The sequence below is a fragment of the Molothrus aeneus genome, chromosome 13, assembly GCF_037042795.1.
Source record: "Molothrus aeneus isolate 106 chromosome 13, BPBGC_Maene_1.0, whole genome shotgun sequence".
Classification (NCBI taxonomy): domain Eukaryota; kingdom Metazoa; phylum Chordata; class Aves; order Passeriformes; family Icteridae; genus Molothrus; species Molothrus aeneus.
Window position 1 is genome coordinate 8,878,749 of NC_089658.1, and position 23,991 is coordinate 8,902,739.

General features: G+C 37.7%; 1 protein-coding gene across 3 annotated transcripts; it reads right to left on the reverse strand.

Moving 5' to 3' along the window:
- Positions 1–1,417: 1,417 nt before the first annotated feature.
- On the reverse strand, positions 1,418–23,911 carry CYP19A1 (cytochrome P450 family 19 subfamily A member 1). Of its 3 annotated transcripts, none has more exons than XM_066558960.1 (10): positions 23,836–23,911; positions 17,933–18,100; positions 16,812–16,962; positions 14,265–14,419; positions 13,448–13,624; positions 12,666–12,780; positions 10,690–10,804; positions 9,919–10,081; positions 8,533–8,774; positions 1,418–5,601 (listed from the first exon to the last, which is right to left on the reverse strand). In XM_066558960.1, the coding sequence occupies exons 2-10, from the start codon at positions 18,075–18,077 to the stop codon at positions 5,335–5,337; spliced, it is 1,530 nt and encodes a 509-aa protein (XP_066415057.1). In that variant the 5' UTR covers positions 18,078–18,100; positions 23,836–23,911; the 3' UTR covers positions 1,418–5,334. The 3 variants fall into 3 exon arrangements, with proteins under 3 accessions (XP_066415057.1, XP_066415058.1, XP_066415059.1); XM_066558961.1 differs by having other exon boundaries at positions 17,933–18,095; positions 23,836–23,903; XM_066558962.1 differs by having other exon boundaries at positions 17,933–18,092; positions 23,836–23,895.
- Positions 23,912–23,991: the final 80 nt, after the last annotated feature.

Consider the following 23,991-nt stretch of genomic DNA (forward strand, 5'->3'; position numbering starts at 1 on the left):
GTGGGAGGTATTTCAGCTCTAATCAGGTTGTTTAATAGAGTTGTGCACATTGTGCCAAATATGCCCTATTTTGAAAGTGACTTGATTTTGACCAGCAATTAATTAAAGAATAAAGAGTTATTGTGAAGATCTGCTCAGTTCTTGGGCTGATAGGTTGGTACCTTCTGTAGAGGTGTGGTGAGGCTCCATGAGGTGCTGGGCCCTGCATTACTCATAAAAATCTGACTTCAAAGACCAGAATATTTCCTTAGTGATTGCTGTTCTACTATGGAATAATGCCATAGAGGCACTACATTAAATTAAGCCAGCAACAGGGAAAATATTGTATTAAGGTATCATATTGAGAGAATGTGTTGGTATCAGTACATCAAATTAATTGTTGAATTATACTTAAAGTACTAGCAAAGTCCTACAGCTTCTCAGAAATCATTTTGAGCCCTACCAAGTTAGGTTCTGTTGATCTTGATGCCAAATGGTACACAAAGATTTGAGTAGACTGGGAGAATTCTTTCAGCAAAAGGTGATACTGGAAAATGTTCTACGCCAGTGCTAATTAGAAAAATGAATAAATGGAATATTTAATAAGCAGGATGATTTCTTGCCAATAAATTCTGTCCCTGGGCTGGGTTTTCTCTCTGTCTCCACACTTTGAGTGACTCCACGTCTCCCTCAAGCCGTGTTTAATAAGCGAGTGAAGCCAGGAGTCTCTTGGCTTCCAGCGGGGACGTGGCCCAAGCTGAGCTGTGCTCGTGGCAGGAGGAATTCGCCACCTGCTGGCGCTGCCGGCGCTGCGGTGCCTGGGCCGGGCGACCCGCGCCGAGCGAGGCGCAGCGAACGCCGCGGGCGCTCCCGCCCGGGCAGCGCTGGGCTCCTTGGGCTCCTTGGGCTCCTTGGGCTCCTTGGGCTCCTTGGGCTCCTTGGGCTCCTTGTCAATGCCGCGACTGGGCCGAGCCGGGGGAGCGCTACCGCAGGGGAGGGCGCGGAATCCGCTGCTTGCCCACACTGGGAAATTGAAGATCCGCGTTGGAAAAAGGCACAATTATCACAATTGTGATAATCGCAATTATCACAGCATGCAAACCCAGCACTTTGGTAAATTGAGATCATCAATTTCAAGTCTTACAATAACAGTAGGTAGGACTCAAAACAACATCACTTAACGTTCTTAACCTCTTAAATCCTGATTAAAATTGTATGTCAGGTGCAAATTCCAGTTTTAAATGACAAAAGAATTTATTTCAAGCAGATTTGGTTTAAGTTCTGAACTATTTTCCTCTGTCAAACAGTACTGCATTCCTTTCTACTGGAAACTGTCAAGTGGAATTTTCTTTTGAGGTTAGAATTGAATTTAATAGGATATTAATTGAGGCTGTACCATTGGATTGTATTGTACAGAAAGTGAACAATTTATAAAATGAAAATTTATAAAATGAAAGTTTATTATTGTTTAAAAATTACTAATACAGCTTGTGAAAGTCTAGGATAAATATTTTCAATATCAGGTCACTGTCTGAAAAATCTATTTGCAGCTATGTTAGAGTTTTGTGGTTTTTTAAATTTTGTTTTTTAGTGTGCCATTTACTACCTTCCAGTTCCCTGTCACTCAGCCAGATGTTTATCATTCTGAAAGCTTTTAATTTGTGTGAAAAAAATTAGGCATTGGATACAAATTGAATTTGTCGTGCTGTCTTTTTACAAGTAGAAAATGAGATTAAATTTTTTACTTTCAACTATATAGTCAATTATTTTATTTGTTACACTTTTTAATTACTTCAGATACTTTTCTCACTGATAGCTGAGTCCTTTGTTTGAATCATTAAGCCAATTTTTTGGTTAAATTCACAAATACCTGTTATCTAAAGAACCACCAAAACCTACCTCTTCTCCCTTCTTTTATAGCTTTGAAAAAGTGCATTCCTAGGAAAGTAGTCTTGTATCAATTTAAATTCTTTTAATTATGCTTTCTTACTACATGAAAAATATCTTGGCAATAATATAGTCTCTAAAATCAGTGAGAATTTCGATTTTAGAACATTGTAGATTTCATCCTTGTATCTAATACATTGATCTGTTCATGCATGCAGACACACTCATGCATTTTAATACAATCTGTGATTCTCAAATTGGGAGAACATGATGAAACATGACTTTAAACTCTTTTACATACAACTTTTATTTGATGTTTATTTTATTTGCTGGCAACATCCACATCCATGTGCTGTGAGCAGCCCATGATCACAGCGAAGTATAAAACACAGCTGAGTTTGTTGTGTGTAATGCATTGAACATTAATGGAGCAGTCATGTCATGACTGTGGACTTGATGTGGTTTAAAAAGCCACTGGAATTTGTGCAGTACCTGGTGGTAAAACACTGTTTAAACCCAGAGCTCTGTTCTGTACAGTGAAAGGTAGAATCTGTTCATACCCACATGGCAAGTTCTGGAACTCTGCTGCCCCAGCTGCAGCTCTCAAGCAGGTGTGAGATTATGGGATGGGGGAATGGAGCTGGCAGTGCAAATATTCATGCAAACAGACCACTGAGGAGCAGCCCTAATGAGGTCAGGGGGAGCAGGACTCAGATGAGCTGAGAGCTCAGATTAATTACAGCTCTGCTGCCCGAATGGGGACCAAACTAAATCCTGTAGAAACAAGAGGACCAGAAACGCTATGTTCAAAACATACAGGACACAATGGGAAATAACTCTGTTGTCCTGCTGACAACAAGTAAAAAATGATACTGCTTTATTTTGTTCCTAGAATAATTATGGTAATCATTTTTCTGAAGTTCCTGCCTACAAATTCAACAATATAGAATACATTCAAGAAATCAGAGCAGCATGCATTTTTCATCTATTTGATTTCATAAAATTGCTTCAGAATTTGAATGATAATTTATTAATTTCAAGCTTGTGAAAAATTTTGCTTGGAGGAGGCCTATAATTGTGAGGTGGGAAAATCAGACAGTAAATTATCACTACAAAATTGGTTTTGCGTGTGGAATAAGCAAAGATATGTATCCTGTGTATAAAATAGTAGTTTATTCCCAAGAAAAATCTTCAGTGGATTTCTTTTCAGAGTTCTTAGGCAAATAAGAAATACATGCCCACTAAAGTACCCTGAAGTGTTTTAAGATGCAAAAAGAGTAAAAATGTTTTAAACATGGTTGTGTTTGTTTTTTTTTTTCTTCTTCCAACTGCTTTATCAATTTCCTAGTTTAAAGGGTATAAAGGATGCACAAACAGAGGTCACATTAGATATTCCACAGATTCATACCTCTGTGGCATTTCATGACCTAAAAAACAGAAGTCCTAGAAAACATAGAACCTTTGAGTTTGGAAAAGACCATTGAGTCTTACCATTAAATCCTATTTATTTGTGTCTTCAACTGCCCAGTTTTGTCTGTATGTACAGGTGGTACAGGATTGCACTTTGCTGTTGTAATTTTTGGTATAATGCAAAAGTTGAGAAAGTTTTAAAAGTAACCTAGCTGCAATAAATTCTTCAATAAATGCTTTCAAGTTTGATTTTTAAAAATTACTACAGAAAATTCATATGTTGTTTTGAGAATTAGCCTAAATAGGCAGCTCCTCTTCTTTATCACCATTCCCAGTCTAATTCATTACCTTTGGGTGGGGCACATAATTATTTGTTGGGTCTCTGCAGTTCTTCCGTGCTACTGGATAGATCATTTTCTTCTGGACTTTTGCCTGAGATCAGTGGTCTGAAGGAATAGATTAATTAATAAATTTTATTTATATTTTCAAAGTAAAGACTCAATTTTTCTCTTTTTTCCCTTTTTTTCTCGCCTTCTATTATAGTTTAAAGGACTTGGAAGGAAAAGGTTAATATAAAGCCTATTGTACATTGGTTGGATGTCTTTATCAAGGCACTTTATCTGGAAAATCTCTTTCTTTGTGTTACACAGTATGAAAACTCAAGCTTAATGAAACTGGAAAGTCTCTGTCAAGGAATGTTGTCATTTAGCCAGGAAGATCTTTTTCTTCTTGACCAAGCTGGCAACTCCTCATTAGGCTAGTAAAGATATCAATGTCCAGACTGTACAAATTTCAAGATGGGTCAATTCTGAACAGAAAGGTTGAGTAATTGTCCCTTTTTCCCGTTAAGGATTAAGTATAAACCCCCGCCTGGTTTATAGTTAAAATAAAAACCTGTGTATGCAAAACACCTTGAAAAGCATTTCCTAGAAATCTGCTTGTTAGTTCAGAACTTCTCTCCTTTGTCACTACCAAACTCTGGGCACTTACCCAGTGAAATCTGCCTCTTGTGAAAGTGTTTATCTTTATAAGCTCAGAACCTTTGTACATCAGTGGGCATGGAGCAAGATGCTGGAGAGCAGGACACAGCCCAGAGCTCGTGCAGAAGGAGCACCAGGAGTTGTTTGGATCATGAGGGAGGGACATTGTCTCCTACTGTGGTGTGGGCAACAACTCCAAATCTTACTCTCTGAAGTGGAATTGAGCAACTAAAACCAGGTCAAAAAATGATTTGGCACACCTTAGGCAGCTTAAAGGAAATTTGAACTTCTTCACTCAAGCTGAGGGGAGGTGGGAAATTTCTGTAGTCAGTCAGGTGAGGAGGTGGGGCTGAAAGTCACCCACCCATGTAGTGCTGGTGGTAATGTTTGGTGCTCATCAGCTCATTCTCACCTGGCCTTTATTAAGATGTTTACAGATCCCATGCAGCAGGAGATTGGGTTTTAAAAATATAGAATAGTTACCTCAACTATCATTATTATTATGTAGCACTCTGCAAATTACTGCTATTGGTAAAATCTGTGTGACACTGTAAATCTTTGGTATCTGTTTAACAGGACAGCAAAACATGGTAAAGAAAAATGTTTGAATGACTTGTTCAAACATTTTTTTTTTTAAACTTATAGACATCTTGAATACTTTAAATAGTTTCTTAGTCTTGAAATGAACTAATATTATTCATTCAGCTGTTTTGAAAACAGAGTTTTTGCTGTGGTCAAATATTGCTAGGTGCAGCTTCAGGGAGGTGGGTGAAAAGGGAATTAAGCACACATCAGGTATGTTGGTTTGTTGACCCTCAAACCTCTGAACTGGCAGTGTTTGAAAGGGAAGGCATAACTTTTGTCTGAACTCTATGTTTTAAAAAATAATCAGGAGTTGTATAGCATCTACAACAGAACTTTCCTGTACTTTTAGTCTTTCCAATTCTGGCCTTTGTTTCTGCTGTACAGGCAGAACAAGGTGTCACCTGAAGTCATTTAGGGGCAACAAAACATTTTATTTTCTGTATTTAACTAGGAATGATGACTATTTCTTCGAGGTTGAGAAAATTTGGTAATTTTAGTGCTGATCCATTCTATCACCCTGACTCTTGTCCGCATTTCTTCTGGGTGTGAAAACCATCTCCAGCAGAGGCTGCCTCTCTATGGGGTGCATGGATAAGTCATTGTTTTTCTGGATGTTGTTCAGGCCTCTTCCTTTCACTGTCTGCACTCTGCAGCGCCTCAGGAGAGTCACTAGGATTGCCTTCATCATGACCATGGCAATGAACTTCCCCACACAGCTCCGGGGGCCGAACCCGAAGGGTTGGAAATAGCGGGAAGGAACCTGTGGAGAGCAACGTGAGCAATAAACTCAGAGACAGATTTTTCTCCGTAAGATCAGTGAAAACAGTGATGGAAATTGGTAGTAGATATTATTGCCAGTCAATATTATTGCCAGGGCTATGTACAAATCACAAATGGGACGGGACTGCTGGGAACGCGCCTTGAGCTGTTTTATTTTCCAGCATCAGTCTCATTGCATGGTTATGACAATGGGAAGATGCCAGCAGCTCACATCCCAGGCAGCAGACTAAGAACTTAATGTTGCAACTTAGTTTATAAGTTTTTTGACCAATCACACAAAGCAAAAGCATATTGACAGTAGTTCTATCCAACCACTAAAAGCACACATACCCTCGGTTAAAACAATGCTTGCTTATTTCAAATACAATACCTGCTTGTAAGCCTTAAAACACAATGCACAGAGCTCCATTATTAAGCTTAGAACTTCCTCATATCTTGCTAGATATACTGTTCTGCAGCTTAGGGAGTTATTCTAGACCAGCCTTAATACACAGACCGTTGTTCTATTTGTCCTTACTTTTCTGCTTCTTACATAATTTTTCTGCTGACCAATCTTAGGGCTATTGCTTAGCTCTAATCACAGTTCTGCTGTCTCTGAAGCCTGCCTTTTGCAGCTTTCCCAAAACCCTCTGATTTTATGTATTCCCACAGATATATTCTCAAAAAGCTGTGGAAATAAAATTTTAAGAGCAATTTCTCATTTCACACTGGAAATCCCAGGCCCAGCTACAGGCACTGACAGAAGTGTGGATGAGCCCTTGGAAATTCAGAGGTAGCAGGGATTGTACAGTTAAACAATTCTGCTCATGTGTTTGTCTGTTTGTCCTGGGAACTACAGGGATTTCACCACAAGCTGTGAAATGGAGTGAAGCCTCTGCTCTTCAAATGCATTAAAGTTCATTAAAAAGTTCTTCAGAAATTGTTCATTATAAAGCTTATAAATATCTGAAATACAGGCTGCTGCTTTGTCTAAAGATAATCACTGAGCCATATGCCTACTCCATTTGTAATTATAAAGTTAGTATTTCTGAGAAACTAATTTGTCATAAAATTAAATGTTAAAATTTTTCATATTTAATAGAGAGATAACACATAAAATTGTCTTCTGTCCTGTCAGCTGAAATATGAAATGCAGGATTCCCAGGACTTCTGAAGAACCAACAGCTAGTTTCTGCTACTTTTATTGCCATTGAGTGGATCAGTTAAAAAGAAAGTCTGGTTATAAAGAAATTACTTTTCTTCATCTGTGTAACTTCTTTTTTAAAAAGTCAGGTATTAACCATGTTCTGATTTCCTATTTAACAAGAATAGAGTAGAAACCATTTATTTCTATCAAATCATCTGGAAAAAAGTGTGTTGTTTTTTCTTATTTTCAGTGTTCAGTTCAACTTTTTTTTTTAAATAAACTGAGCCATGCTTTTGGAAAAATTATAGATAAATACAAGTGTTTATAACACAGAGCAAGTACAGCAGCTGGCAGTGCAGCACAATGGCAAATGCACAGCCTGTGAAAATGGAAAAATGTTTAGATTCTAACAATGGCATCTTATCATAAATAATGCTGTGGATTGCTATTCACTTAGAGAACTGGAGGGAAATTGTGCCTGCCAGAATAATTATGTGGCAAACAGAATGCATCAAGTCAGATAGAAAATGTGTGGTTAAATATTTGGTCAAGGGGAAATATTTTTAGTAGCAAAATGTGCTCGTAAATTAAGCAAGACATCAATTTTTGGTAGAAATACTTGGAATGTAAATAATGGGTGGCAAAATGGATTCTATTCACAGGGAATTGTAATTTTGATAAACTTCGTCACTCTTCTTGAATTTTCTACAAAAAACTTTTTTTTGAGGTGTTGTTTTTAATGCTGTGTGCAGGATTTGCTCAGCAGTTGAGAAATATTAATCAGGTGGATTAATACTCATTTTTTGTGTGTGTCATATTTGATACCCTTAGCTTTTTTGGTAAGAAATAGGTAAAACTTAAAGTTTTGTTCTGGTTTAAACACTTTTTTTTTTTTCTTTCTTAGTTGTTGCTTCAGGTGTTTTTACTGGTGAGTCCATTTTTGGTGTATCAAAATATTCTGTACTTTCTTTGAAGCTGAAGTTGTTCCTGTCGGTGTTCATGTGTGCAGCTGCTAACATATCAGTGCAGTTTTAATCTCTCCAGGTTATTATTACTGAACAAATACAGCTTCACAAAACCAATTGTTTAATCAGTAATCATCAGAGCAGAGGTCTGAGTAAATAATCTGAAGGATGATTTGAACCAGTTGGGGATTACAAGAAGAAAAAATATTCACATATTGCTTTTGATTATAGTTCTCCTGGGTAGTTAGGACATAACTTCATTTGAAATTCAGAGCTGAACAGAAACTTAATTACTCAACATCTGCAGTATTGAGTTAGTTAAAACTTAACATTTTCATTATGGTCTATAAAATATTGTTAATTTAAAAAGAAAAAAAAAAGAATAAAGGCACTAGATCCCCAGTCTCTCAGAAGTTACTGCACTGCTCCACCTCTCCAGAGAATGCTCAGCTCTGTGTGGGCTGCTGGCATGGCTCTAGCTCCATAAAGCCTCTTTATCTTGTCCAGTGTCAGGGGAAATAATGGTAACTCTGTGTGTCTGATAAATTTAATCAGATTTTTGAATCAAAACTATTATGTCTGAAAAAACTGTTCTCTAGATTATAATTATTTTTTTATTTAAAAGGCAGCTTGACGGGAAAATATCTGCCCAGCTCTAATAATAATAATAACAGTAATCAGCAGGTTGTATGGCTAACTGCGCACTTAAACAAAGGGAAAACAGTCTTATGGTCACTAAGTTCTTGAGCAAAGTAAGAGGAAGAGACATTAGCAATAAATAAAACCCAAATTTCTGTAAGAAACAAGATGGAGAACTTACATTTTTCTCAAAATTTTCAAGAGAGAACTCGTTTGGCTTTGGGAAGAATTCGAGTTTGTGCATGCGGCCGATGTTGAGGATGATGTTTGTGCCCTTTTTCACAGGGTAGCCATCAATGACATCGTCCTGTAGCGCTTTCCTCATGATCAGGTCCACCACTGGCTGGTATCTCATGCTCTCATAAATAAAATTCTCCACAGTTTTCAAGTTTGGCATGTCATCACTTTGGATGTCTCTGTTGCCTTGTGGAATAAAGCAGATGGTGAAGGGATTAGTTGGTTAGGAATTTACACTGTACAAATATCAGAACTTTTTGGGAGGATTCTTGGGTTCTGAAGTTGTAGGAAGGATCCAATAGCTTCTAAGGAGTTTTGTGTGGCCTTATTTATTGAGGAAATCTGGTATATGGTTCATTAGCATAAATCCTAGTTTATTAATTAACAATCTTATCATCTTCTTCTCACTCTTTGTTCTTGTCACCAACAAAACTCTGGGGGTCTTTCCCTGGCTTTTACATGAGAGAGCAACGGAACAACAAATAAATCTTCCAGGAGCTAACAGCAAACAGAACCTGGGATAGTCTGGAGCTAATTCTGTTAAACTTTCACCGTGTGGTGAAGCCTTACCTTAGAGGGTAAGGCTTCAGAAAGAAGCAGGGAAAGTGAGTGAGCGAGTACTCTCATGAGGACAGTACAATAAGGATCATTAAAAGAACCTTAGAAAAAGAGTAAAAGACTTGTGATACATTTTCTGGTGTTTAACAGACCAGAAGTAAGTCTTAAATAAGTGTGGATGAAATTAGTTTCTATATTGGTTCAGTGTTAGGCTTTGAATGAAGGCTAGAGAAGGGGAAGAATACAAATTTGGAATATCTTGATTGTGTTTTGAATAGTTAGTAATTAGTACTTAGAGAAGGCCAATTTGAGATCAAAATGGATGACAGCAGAATATAATTTTAATTTTGTCTAGTCTTTTCCTTCTAGAGTTATAATGAAACTTAGAGAAATTCTGTATTTTAGCACAGAAAAATACTGATGATTAGAATTATTTGAAACAAGTGCCCTCTTTTGCTATTTCAGGGTAACAGGAAAATAATTTCAATTAAACTTGAGGTGAATGCTCTGTGGTTGCTGAGGAGAGAATATACCACATTATTTCTAATATATAATCAATTCTGATTATTCCTATTTTATTTTATAAATTTCTCACATTTTTTAATTTGCTCTTTAATATAATTTTTACAGACAATAGTAGTTCATATGTTTTACAGCAAACGCTTCTTTTGGGAGGAAATGCTTAAAATTTTCAGGTTTAGGTAAATTAAATTAGATCACTGCTGAAGCAAAATTGTATTCCCACATCACTGACTTTGCAGCTCGTCCTTACCCACAACAGTTTCAATTTCTCTCATCATCTCCTCTTCCACTGTGGGGTGCTCTGCAATCAGGATTAGCATAAAGAAGAGAGTCACAGACAGAGTGTCAGGAGCAGCAATCATCATCTCCAGCACACACTGGTTCACATTCTCAGCAGTCAGATCCCCTCTGTTCTGAAAAAAAAAAATAAAAAGGAAATTTTGGAGAAAGTATTGATTGCTGACCTGTGATGCCAACAAAGGTCTTACAGACCGCACAATTTCTGGACAGTCTATCTTACACTAAATAGCATTTCTTTTTTTGTCTTTCAGAGAATGACAGAAAGCTCATGTTCTGGTGGATGTGTGGTGTTTTGCAGAAAAGCAGAAATGTGTGTTCTAAGCTCAGATTCTTTTTAGTTTATTGCATTTCCTCACTGAGTTTGTGAGCTGTCAGAGATTATACAAAATAGGAATTATATCGCATTTGAAACCTTTGCAAACAAAAAGAAATACCTGAAATAATACACAGTGGTTAGGGAAAGACTGAAGGACATTCAGGGATAGATGCAAGAGTTTTAGGGATGTTGTTTAAGCTATGAAATAAATATGGCAAGCATCTGATCCTGAAATACAAGTATCCCTGTTTGAGTCACTCTTAGGGACTCCACAGCACCAACTCAGCATCCTTTTATGATGATGTGACTTTTAGAGAGGCATATGAAGATTAAATTGCAAAGCCTGTGTTCAGGAGAATGTCAGAAAACCCAAACCTAGTCATATTTTCAGTAAATTCCCAATACCTGTGCAAAAATCAACTGGGATGCAAAATCCATGTGTTCATCCAACTTTTCCACAGTGGAAAGCTTTTGTCGTTTCTGTTCTATTAAAGTTTCCATTGCTCCTTTAAGATCCTTGCTGAAAACAGATGAAATCCAACATATTGATAAATATCTGCACCAGGGTATGACTAGAAATACAGAGATATATCAAGAAAAGCATCTAAGGATGGCAGAAATTAAGTATTCCTAAGAATAGTTATATGGTTCTCTGCAAAAGCAGTAATACTGAGGCAAGGTGTATTTTCTTATTATTCTTAAGTAATTGCTTGTCAGTCTGGAATGAAATCTTAATCTCTTTAGAGAATAGGCTGAAAAGGAGGAAAAGGTATCTATATACACTATTAATGAATAAAGGTTTTAAAGATTTATTACCATTTCCAAAGAAGTATTTTATTTCCTTGTATTTTATATTGTGTTTTATCACTAAGTAAAATGAATTTAGAGACCATAAGGGGTGATTTTTAGAAAAATGTAGACAAGTATTAGAAAAATTGTATCCTGGAGAAGAGTTTATATAAACTTTTCATGTTTAAATAGTAATACTGTGTCAACAGTTTGTCTTCCAGTGGTGGAAAAAACAAAGCTCAAAACTTGTTATAAATTTTGGGGGAATTTTCAATTAATTATGGATTCAAAGGCAATTCTTTAAAAAAAGTAGTCTGGAAAGATTTTGAATGAAATCTTGAGGCTTTTCAAATGTGGGTTTGTTAGTGTTGAGATAGATAATTTGTGTTTGTAGGGTAAATATATTTAGAACGTCAATCCCCATAAAGATCTCAGTATTTATAAATATTTTATGTATTACAAATAGTAGTCCTTTTTGAAAAGTTTATCAGAAGAATATTACAAGTCCTCATATCCTGTGGTGGTTCTTTGCATTGTCTTAAATCCAGAAATATTATTTTTTTCTTTGCAATAAAAATTTATTAATAAGTTCTTTTTTTATGGGAATGCTTTTGAAATATCAATATTTGCTTGCAGGGGCTTTCTGGTAATAACTGGGCCATAATAGTTTATTATCAGCATCACAGGATAAAGCAGTAATCAGTGCCATAATAAAACTAGCAAGCAAATATTAGAGAAGGTGAATCTTGTGTCCAGTGCTCAAGAGCTGTCAATTAGCTTGGGTGAATCTGATCTTCTCCTTAAAGCCCTTATGCTATGTAGCACTATCAAAGCAATTTATTACATGTCCTTCCTAAGGAGCAATTTCACTTACTAGATGGAAAACAAATCCAAAATGAAAAAAAGTGACTGCCAGTTCTTTTCAAAGCCAGCTCTTTTTTGGCAGGAGAGAGAAAACAAAACCACAAAGCTGGAAGAGGCATTTTGTGTTTTTGCAAAGAGGAAAATGGCAAAATATATTTGTTCCTTATTTAGGGAAAAAACCCTCAACCTTGAAATGGATTATCACGCTGAGCACCAGGTTTTAACTCATAAATGAGTGTTTGACTCAAAAATGCATGTTGACAAATCCAATAACCAGAAACTGCTCAAGGGTTAACCCCTTGGGGGCTGTGCTGTGCATACAGATGGGTTTCCTTGTTTGGATGAGCTGCAACCTATTCTGATTGTCCTCAACTGGACAGCAAATATCACTTCATCCATACAGCGGCTTTTCCTCCTCGGAACCAAAGTTTAGTTTCACATTTGAGTGTGCATGAACTGGTATTTTGGTGAATAAATTGGGTCTGGATAGACAAAGCTTTAAACTGGTCCCAGAATTCAGCTTCTTGTACCACCAGTGACAAACCTGGTTCTGTCTTGGCTCTGTGGACAGGGAACCTCAGCAGCCACCTTTGCAAGTGTCACAATTTAGTTTCTTAAAGGCAGAGGAAAGATCTGATTAATTTCCCTTGATTTCCCATCAAGGGAAATGCTTCTTCATAAAAAGAAAGACTCTTATGCAATCACTCTGTAGAAGGGTTGATACTCACACTGCGTCTTTGTACTTCTTGCACAGCCAAGAAATCTTAAAAAATATGTCAGGCTTTAACAGAAGTGCTTGCCAAGCATCAAAGTAGTTTTGAATCTTAAGCACAATGGCATTTTCTGAAAAGAAATATTAAAAAAATGGTCATTAGTCAAGTAAGATGAATCCTTCAGAAAATTAATAATAAGGTTGGGTTCCCTAAGTTCCTGGGAATCTGATAAGCAACTGGTAGATAACATTTGAAGCACACTGTAAAAAAGGTCTAGATCTTTGCAGAAACTCTTGGTAACTTGCTACAAGAACACAGGGGTGTGTCAGCCAGACTGAAGAGTCTGCCACAGGACAGCAGAAGCAGAGCTATTGCAGAACAGTGAAATGGGCAATTTAGACATTCTGATAATATTATTTCTGTTATAGGCTGAAGAAACTGTAGAGAACATAATTTTTTGGTGAACTTTTCAGAGCAATCATTTAGTTTGGTAGAAAGATTTCAGATTCTTGCATGAATATAATTTAATATTGGAATTGTACCAAATTGGTGCATAAAAATCTCTTTAAATGATCCAATTCATTAAGTTGGGTGACAAGCTAATGCATATTTTTGGTCATATAAAACTCTCTTGTAACTAAGATGGTAATAAATCAATTTCAATTAATTTTGTGGTGATACAAGGGTCTGTTCTTGCTCTGTTATTTTGAGACAAAACAGCTGAGTGGTGTCAATGAATTTTCCTTGGATATGCATTTCAGACCCATCCTAAGGCCCAAAACTGAAGCTGTCAGTACCATCCAGAGGGACCCCAAGGAAGAGCTTGTTGGAAGTGTCGAGCATGATCCTCCTCATGAGGTTGAGCACGTTGATGTTGCCCAGCTCCGTGGTTTCCTCCTGCAGCTGCTCCAGGTGCTCGATGGTTGACTCCACGCAGATCGCGATCATCCGCACCAGCCCGGGGCCAGACAGAGCTGGGACATTTGTGCAGAACACAAAAGGTTGGTTAGTTTTTGTGCCTTCTTTATAATGCCTCAAGTGGTGATAGCAGTGTTGATAAATTGCAAATTGTGTCAGTGGCTGGTGTGAAACCTTTCTGGAGCTTCACTGGTTTGTCTTTCTTTGAAAGGAGAGCACAGGGATGGATTGGAGCAGCCTGAATAGCTGCTAGTATAGTCCAGGGTAAGGAAGGAACAAGGGTCTTTGCTAGTATGGTACAGGGTAAGGAAGCAGAAAGGGTCTTTGCATAATACCCACAGATGTTTTATTCAGCTGCGAGGTGAGATGTTCAAGCCCCCACCCCTACACACAGAGGGTCTCCCTTACGCTCCCCAGGGGCCTGGGGGCTGACCCTGGTCTCAGGGCAGTGCAAAGGTGAGGGACAATCAGGAAAATGGGAAGGAGTGGCTCAGGGACATAGGAATAGACATAGGAACTGGGGAAGGAGCCAGTGGGATCTAGCAGATTTTCAAGGTGAGCTTCTTGTGTCTCCCTAGAGTAGGGAATGCCCCCCCAGGGTCTCCACAATGGATGTCAGACAAACACAGCAGCATTTCAGGGAGGGGTGGCTCTGTGTGTGTCACAGGGATGCAGGTGTCAGTGCACACTGGTTACCTTTGGTGAAAAAGGGTCGAATTTCTTTCCAGTGAGCTGGGTTGTTGTTAAATATGATCCCATTTTCATACATGCCAATGCACTGCAATCCAAGCTTGCTCCCAAACCGAGACACGTAATGCCAGTGCTTCATTACATGGAACACACTGGAGGATCTGGGGAAGGAAGGAGGAAAAAGCCCCCAGTAAAAGAACTGTTTCATAGACTAAATACAGCATTTGTATGCTGACATTTTACAGTTGCTCCCCAGTGCTGACTCGCATTCTTAATTCAGCAGCAAGTACAATGCTTAGCACGAATTGTTGTTCCCTTCACAGAATTAAAAATCTTTTACATAATTAAAAATTTGATCAATGCTGTCAGAATTTATATTAAAGCAATAAGGTGTTCTGTTCAGATTTAAACTATTTTTCAGTTAAAATGCAAATAGTTAATGAAGGATTTTAAACAGAGTAGTGCGTATACATAGAAATGTGTAGATATATATGATACACTCAGGCAGTGCCCAGTGTCAGATATTTCAGAGGATAAGGTAAAATATTTGATGTGTACTAAATTACAGCTTTACTGTTGTATAGTCAATGCTATGTATTCTTTTGTAGCGCTTTGGTCATTCTCAGACACATATTGAAAGCATAAAAACACATGCATCACTTAAATATGCATTATCATAGTACAATGGTATGTGTGGGATAAATAATAAATATTCTTAAAGAGACACATAAGGGAAATCCATAATTATATTTACAGTCAGCAAGATTAATTTGGTGATGCTGGCAGACAACATTCTTGCTTTAAGATATAATTTCCTTTAGAGGGAGCCAGCATTTCAGAAATGTGGATGTGATGAAACACTGATCAAAGAGAATCCAACCAAAGAAAGAAAATCAGAACAAAGATTTGAAATGAAACAACATGCTTCTTTCTTTACTGTGTAGTATAGTCTACAGGCCAAACCCCAGACTAGTAACATGGGTTTAGTTTATTTTTTCAGTCAATTTATGTAAGTGTGGCTTTTGCTATTGACTACAACTATTCTTGGTTTCTTAGTTTTGCATGACCTGAGGGTAAAGTTAACATTGAAGTTTTTTCCCATGTCAGGGTATACATCTGTATTTCCCTGAACATGAAAAGAGGGTGTTGAATTCTGGCAGCTCCCCACAAAGGAGAAGGTGCAGCAGGCTCAGTTTTCTTCCTCCCATCCCACGTGTCTCTATGCAGGAGACACATCATAATGTTTCAAGGCAGGGTTTTGTCAAGTGACCTTGCATAAGCAGGTTTTCCTTATGAAACTATTTAATGAAGTCCTCCAAAAGACATCAGCTGTTGTAACCAAGACTGCAAGTCCATCTCTCTGAGCATTAGCACCTCAGTATTAGCTTTGATGCTAAAAGTTCAGATGTCATTGGTGAAAAAAGACATTGATTTTTCTTTTGCAGAAGCCAGGTTATGTTTAGTTCTGCAGTGAATTTAGGATCCACTGAAAACTTTATTCTATGCTCTTGCTTTAAAAAAAGTTACATACTCGTTTTGTAGGTATAGCCAATGATTTAAAGCAAGAAATGTCTGAGAAGAAACAATGTATTGACTGTAAATCTGGCATTGTTTAGCAGCACTCCTGGTTTGTTTCTGGTGAATTGGTAGCATAAAGACAGTTGTGTAGAGTTGGTAGGATTTTCAAAGCATTTAGAGAATTATCAGAACATTTTACTGCTTTAGTTGATATTTATAACACCTTTGTAGGATAGGAATGTGAACAGTTTTCTCGTCATGATTACTTCTTTCTACTGAGGTTTAAATAGAGATGAAGCAGACTTGCACCAGGTGGAAAATTCTGTGATTATTCTTTATGCTGCTCTTCTTTCAAAGGCTTTTGCTTAATGAAAGAATTAATTGATTGACATTGTTACTTAAAAGGTTCTGATTCTTTATCAATTACATGAGGTAAACCTTTTACTAGTTTTTTTTTCTTTTTCATGGCATGACTTATAATAATCCAATTTAAGAAGAAACCAATGGAGCTAATAAAATGATAGGCTGAAGTTCAGCATTATGTTTAATACTGTGCATAATTGAAACCTATGAATAATCCCATTAATTGGAGTGGAATTACTCCTAATACTATAATGCTGTATTTGCTTAGTTAAATCACTGAATTGGAGCCATAACCATCAAGCATTTACTTCCACTTTAAGGAGAAATTTAAAAACACAGAAAATGAAAATTTGACTTAATCACATATTGCTGTAAGCCTAGATCCCTAAACTGAATATTATCTTAATAATAGTAAAAGAGATGGTAAATTATTTCCAGGATTTAGCCATAGTACTTTCCTATCCATAAAAAAAAATATTAGAGGAGTTCACCAAAACTTCATTAAACAGACACAAGATTAGAAAAAGGTCTGTGAATAGCAGAAAGTAATAGGCTTTTGTTAGGACAATTTTTGAAAAAAATAACTTCAATTCTGCTTTAGAATAAAGTAGCAAAGAGGTTGTAAAGATATAAAGCTTTTCAAGTTATTAAGTATAGAAAGTAAGGATTTACTTGCTAATTATAAATGTTTCTTCACCGCCGATCCAAACTCTCACAAATTCTCCATATGTCTTATTGTAGTAGTTGCAGGCATTCCCTACTCCCATCCAGAGAAATCTGCCATGAGAGATGAGGGGACCAATTCCCATACAGTATCCTGGCCCTAAGAAACAGGGAAGAGAGGTTTGGTCTCAGCAGCGCTCACAGACAAGAAAACACCTCTGAGCAGCTCCCTTTGAAAGGAGGTTTTTGGCATGGCAGTCACAGCCTGTGCTGGGCAGCTCACACAAACTTTTCTGCTCTGAAACTGTCTCAGGAACTGCAGCTGTGCTGGTGAAGTCCCACTGTCTGAGAAGCCTGTAGTGGTTTCAGTGGTACCTACAACAAAGGACATTCATTGCTGCTGTGTACAGCTTCCAGCTGCTGCTGGCTTTTGGAGGGACAATGGCTCCATCCTAGGAAGAAGAAATTCTCTTTTCTGGTCTTTTCCCAGAATTTCTTCCAGGAGTCACTGTACTGGTTTAGGGTTATTCCTGTCCAACACCTGTGAGAGGCTGTGCACTGCTCTCCTCCATGCAGCAGCGTGTTGCATCTGGTGGAAAATAAGCTGAGCCATTAATGTCTAAACAAGGCCCCAAAATGTTCCAGAAGGGAAAGGAGATTTGATGTTCTGTTCTGGAGGGTTTTCAGTGCTAAACATTGATAACCTACTAAAATCTGAACAGCTGCTTAGATAACTGTTTAGAGTAAAGGTAGTTTAGAGAGACTTAAGCTTTAAAACATCCAAAAAGTAGGTTATAATGCACATGAAAATGGGAGTTGTAAAATAGTATGAAATAGTTGAAAATCCTGAGTTTTAAAATAGTATTATACTTTTCTAGCATACACAAATTAAAGCTGAAGAAAAAATGTCAGATGGCCAAGCCACGATTTATTATGGAAGTTCTGAAGTTAGAATAAGCCTGATTTCCTTTATCAGGAATTTTTAAGAATTTGTATTACTTAAACTGATCCATAATAATTTTTGTTGTCTTACCATGATTATTCAGCATTACTTTGTCACTTAAATTTGAGAAACAAACAAAAATTACTCTGAAAACTTTAATGTGGCACAGCAGCTAAAGCTAATTTACCTGGTATTGATGAAGTCTCTTCATGATTCCATATGAGAAAGAGAAAGCACATGAGGATGAGTATGGGCACGGTGGCCACAGGCATCGTGTCTGGTACCAGGCTGGTGATGTTGTAGTGCATTGGGTTCAGGGTCTCCAGGACCATCTTTCCAATGAGCTTCTGCTTTGCTTCAGAAAGAGAGAGAGAAGAGGGGAGAGAGGCAGAGGCTGTCAAAGCTCAGATGTGTTCAGCTTTGCTCGGTACCTCTGACCCCCTTTGTAGTCCCTACAAATGAGCAAATCAGCTCTGGACATGGCTTTATAATCAGGGGGACTGCCTGGAGTGCTTGCTGGGACAAGCCTCATCACAAGTCAAAAGAGACATGAAGCAGACACATTTTTTTGCTTGGGAATAACAAAGGTTTTCTGACCTTGATGTTGAGGCATAGTTTTGGATATTTTGGCTGACAGACCTTTTATCTCTGATATCGACTTTGCTGGCCAACACTGAGGTTTACTCCTTACATATCTCTAACCAAAACACAAGAAATTAAACTTTCAGCACATGTGGAAGCATTGAATGAGTTTACTTGCCAGCTTTTGTCTGTCTTATTTAGCTGTTGCCTTCCTGGATGCCTGTAGTGCCAGAGTTCCTGAATTTCTAGAATAACTATGGTAGTTTTCAATGATACAGATTAAGTACCCCGGAACCACAGTTTTTTGTCTGAGACATGTATTATAGCCTTTTTTTTAACTGCCAACCTTTGAGTGTAACATAATGTAATATAATGTAATGCATTTCTTTATGGTTTTTCTGTTAAATACTTTGAAAAATAGAATATATGCCATAACAAACAGGGTCATATATTATCTGTTGCCATATTTTTACTCAGACTGTAACCAGCATTCAGCATGGGAAAGAAAAACCCAAGACAGCCAACAGGTCTCTTATGCATAAAGAAAAAAATAGTTCCATTTTTATGTGGCTTTCTCTCTGGATCTGCATAAACTTCATGTTTGTACTCCATTGCCACAGATAGGCTCTGATGTACATTATGTTTTATTGATTTTTCTCATTTCCAAGACCTTCTAGTGTGTGCAGAGTGGTTTCACTGCCTCACATTCCCTGTGCAGACAAGTATGGAGCTGGTTATGCATTTGGGTGCTGTGAAATAAACCAATTTCATACCTCCCAATGTGGATGTGTGAATGTTGTACGTGCAGGGTGAGCCCTGGTACAGTTGAAGGCCCTGATATGTTTGCACAGTGTACTTTGCAAGTATGAGTCTCCCCCTTCTATCTTCTAAAAATGAACCCTGAGTTTTGATCTTGTTCAGCTCTTAAATACTCACAGCTAAAGCTTATCATTGTTTTGACAGCAGAATGCAGGCAGGTTTCTGTTTTTTCAAAATATACAGATAGCAATGGACTGGATTTTAGATTCTTGATTGCCCCAGCTTCATCATTTTAGAGTTTTTAGTAAAAGAATTTTTTTCTTTTTCCATGTCCAACACCTTGCTGTTACAGTTATAATTTTAAAATCCTGGATTGTGCTGTCATGTAGATAAATGTATTAAAGGCAAAGTATTTGGTTTGAATATTTTATACACTCTTGACCTGATCTAAAACAGTCTTTAGTCAAAGTGGCTTCTCAAGACCTTAAGCAGTTGACATTTCCTGTACTGAGGAGGTCTTTCCTTCATTTCAATTAGCATTAATGAAACACACTTTCAGGACTTGCATTTTTAACCTTTTTTTTTCATTGCAAAAGCCAGCTGGGCCATGAAAAATTCACCTTAAAGATATTTCCACTCAACTGCTTATCCCACTTTTCATGCATTGCATCTTTTAAGAACTGCCCATGAGTGAAGTCTCTCCTCTTAAAAACTCAAACCCATTTGGATAGTGGGTAGTCGCCTGAAAAAGTTAGAAATGGAACTGAGTTAGTGCCCACGGTGCATGAAGGAAGGTTTCTCTAGTCTTGCTCATTTATCTGCTATAAGTAATTTTTCCTTTCCTTGCAGCTGGTTGAGGTGTCTCAGATCAGAGGGATTTGTTGGTTTGGATTGTTATTTATGGGGCAAAACTTTAAAAATCCCACTATCCAGTGGGGGGAAAGAGACTTATTATAGGAAAGGGTTTTTGGGACAGAATAGGTGGATGTGCCCAGGCTGTCTGGCCTGGCAGCAATTACAGATCTCAACACCTGGGAAAGCAGCTGCCAGCAGAGGGCCTTTGAGATTACTCATTTTTGAGTCTCGGCTACAAAGCACTAGGAGAATGTTCTAGGTTCTGTCAAACATTTTCTTGCTAAAGGTAATGTGAGGAATGATGGCAGGGTCCACAGTAAAGAGAAAAGCTCATACATCTGTATGACAACTGTATTGACACCTCTTATTCTGGTTAGAGCTTCATGCTTAATGACTCTCTCAGTAAAAGAGCAAATTCATAAAATCATATTATAGAATTGGAGCTGAAAATCTCTCTTAATTTTAAGAAGGTGTTCATAAAAATGCCTGAAAACACTTGAAGAGCCATTCTTGTGTCCTGGAGTTGCTTCCTTTGGAGTGGTTCTTGTGTCAGGAGAGAAAAAAATCTGCTGCTTAAAAATTCCCAAATATTAGTAACCTGTTATTAGCAGCATCTGAAGCAACTTTTCTAGGTTTAAACAGTTTAGGAAAATAAACAGACTTATTTCATACAAACCCCATTTTGTTTTACAGATCTGCTCCCATTGTACCACAATTTTGGCCAATGTTGATATAGACTGAAGGAGCACAGTACTTTTGAAAAATAAAATAGTAGGTTTAATTGATTTGAAGTGGATATTTATCACCAGGGGTACAGCAAATGTCACATCCTTGATAGAGGGATTGTCTTGTTTCCTTGAAAAGCTGTGGGGTTTAAAGCTGAGAACACGTCAGGAGACTTTTAAACTTGGGAGTGCTCACCATTCCTTGTGAGAGGTAAATTTCCCTGTGAGCATCAGGCTGCACATTTATTTAGTGTCACCCTGCATTCTGTGGTCTCTTCTAATTCTTTAATTCTCTCAGGATGCAATGTGGATGTCACTGAGAGTTTTCCATCACAATTTATTGGTTATCTTTTCTTGCACTCCTCTTGTGACATTTTTTTGTCTTTGATCTGCCATACTTTTTTCTTAATTACTTTTCATTTGTTTTATTACTTAATTATTTTTATCACTTAATAACTTCTCACTGTGTTTTAGTCACCTGATCCTTTGCATCTGTCAGACATCTCTCGTTACAGGTGGGTTTGCAGTCCCAATGTGCAGAGCTGGCATTTTAAATTTAGATGTTTTCATTACTCTGCTTCTGCAGCACTCCTTCTTTAGAACTACTTTCTACTTTTAACTCAATTCTCTTCATCTCAAAAGAAAGATAAATATAGTAAAATGTGGAAAGGAGGGAATAAACCCCTTTTTCAGTCATCTCTAGAGTTTGAGTCAGTGGGCTGGAATTTGTGTAGCTGTAGAGGTCTATCCCATCTAATTACTATGGAAATGTATTCTAGCAGCGTTGAATGATTATTACAGCCTGGTAGATTAATCCTGCACCACTTGATTACTATGAAATCTAATCTAAATAGCACTTACAACTTCATCTGTTGTTTAGGTTGGAGGAGGAGGAAGAGAGGGGGAAGAGATGACAGCTTTCAGCAAAGCTTGCAGGTGGGAATTTAGTAATGATCATCCTGGCAGTCTAAAGGGGCTCTTGACAAGTAAATGAGAAGGTAGGAGCCTAAAGTTGTGTCAGAGGGCAAGGGAAAGAGAAATGCAGAACACAGCCGTGATTTTGTGGTGTTGAAAAAACATCTGTACTATGCGACAAGAAAGATTGTTACATTTGATGCCTCTGCTATTATGTTGAATTTTTTTTTTAATTCTGGTGAGTGTTCTTATGACAGGGTTACCTTATTTCACAGCTGAATAGGATCCCCAGAGCCTGCTTCTCTGAGATTATGTTCTGTTAACTGCCTTTTATAGCACTTGTAAAATGCTGCTGCATTCTTACAGGGCTGCTGGTGGCCACAACTTTATCCACACAACTCAGTTTCTTGTCACCCTTTCTACTCAAGGTCTCCAGTGAGTTCCAATGTGCAGAGAAGTTTGGAACTGCAAACTTAAAATCACTGTTGTAGATGTTGACATTGCTACTGTCTGGAGCCAGCTTGGTCAATCAGTTTTCTTAGCACCCCCCAGTCCTGGCATGTGACTGGAAATGAACTGGTCACTAAACCCTTTGCCAGGGAAACAAATACATTGCAAATATCTTCTATAAATGTAGGACTCCATTTGAATATTAATGGAGTTCTGTTGTAAGAGCAGTGCCTCTTTTTTATGCCTTTACATGGTGGTTGAGGTGTGATTTGGAAAAATATCTTGTCAGTTTTAGCACTTTTCACAAAAGGTCTTGTTGCCTATGAGCCACCACAATGTCCATGAAATCACCCACATGAGAAGGTAGCAGAGTTTCCTGTGAAACAAACCATGTCCTGAGCAGAACGGGGTGCCAGCGCTTGTAGGGCATCAAAGCCAGCTGGGGGGGTGCAAACCTCTGCAGGAGTGGCAGGACTATCATTTACTTCATCCCAGCCTCAAAGTTTCATTACAGCACCACAAGGTCTAATCAACTTAGCAGAAAATGAGTTGTGGATGACAAATGAAATCTCTCTGAAGTGCTTTTGATCAGACTCCTTGTTGTGGCTGTGGCAAAGCAGACCTGTTTGAGAGGGTTTTCTGTAGATAGCTGCTCTTGGTTTCTATTACTACAGGGGAGGTGTTCTGTTTCTAATTTCTCAAATAAAAACCAGCTCTCTCTACCATAGTCATGTTTCTGCTGTTGTACTTTTACTGCTGGCAAATACCTTGATTAATCTAAGCAAAAAGTTAGTTGACACAGAAGGGATGACTCTCTAAGAAATATTAATTAAAGTTTTTACTTTTTCCTCTGGCTTTAAGTATCATGTATTCTATCAAAGTATGTAAATTAATCCTGAAGGAAAGTTTATCTGTGTGTTTGAAAAAAAAAAAAAGACTGAGAAAGAATGCATGACAATTCTCAAACCATTCTTTTTGCAAATGACTTTATTTATCAGATATTATTATGAACTGAGATATAGCAGCTAGAAGAAAGACAGCACCTTTCCACAGCAAGCACCAATTGAGATATACCAAGCTTTGGTTGAATGAAAAAGTTCCCAGGGTCAGTTCAAGACTTGTTCTATCTGATTTTTACCCTCACTTTTTTTTACCTCACTTTTTTAAACCTCACTTACAATCCATTATTCTGTGCTGTGACAATGATGCTTGGAAACATCAGTTTGTCCAAAATTCACAACTTCCCAACTAATTCTACATTGCTGTGCAGCAGCAGCTGGCAGTGCCTGTCCCATGCTGTGTATTCCACCAGAACTTTGTCATGGTACACATGAAAAAATCCACTTGAGAGTCGAAAGTATTAAATCAGAAACACTGAAAAGGTTTGGTTTTTTAATCTATGGGGTCCACATCTATAAAAAACTGAAATGATTTAATATTTTCTGATGTAATGTAAACAGCTTGAAAGTGTATTCACTTCGTGAATACACTTAGGATAACTATTCTGCAAGAACACTGTGCTGTTTCTTAGGAAAAGAAACTTCATGGAATACTTGACAAATATATAGCATATTGCTGTTGTTTTATTACCAAGAATTTGGCCAAAGACCTGCATATTTTCTACTAAAAAACCCCTCTGTTTAGATAGTGACAGCATATAATTTACACAAAGATAATTACAGTAGCAGATCAAAGCAGCTCCAGAAGGCATACTTCCCACTCAAAACAAAAATAAATCCCATTTATTTAATGTCCTACCCATACAGTTTGAAGAAAAAAACGAGAATATGAATTGAAAATGTACCTGTGTCTTCTTGTCACTTGGTGGATTTTTGCTGGTGGAGAGTGCTGTCCTGGCTCCTGATGTGCTCCTCTCACAGGTCTGGATAGGTTGTCTGGTGATCACTCCCTGTAGCATCTTTTATGCAGGTGCTTCTTGTTGCTAAGAGATCAGTTGCTT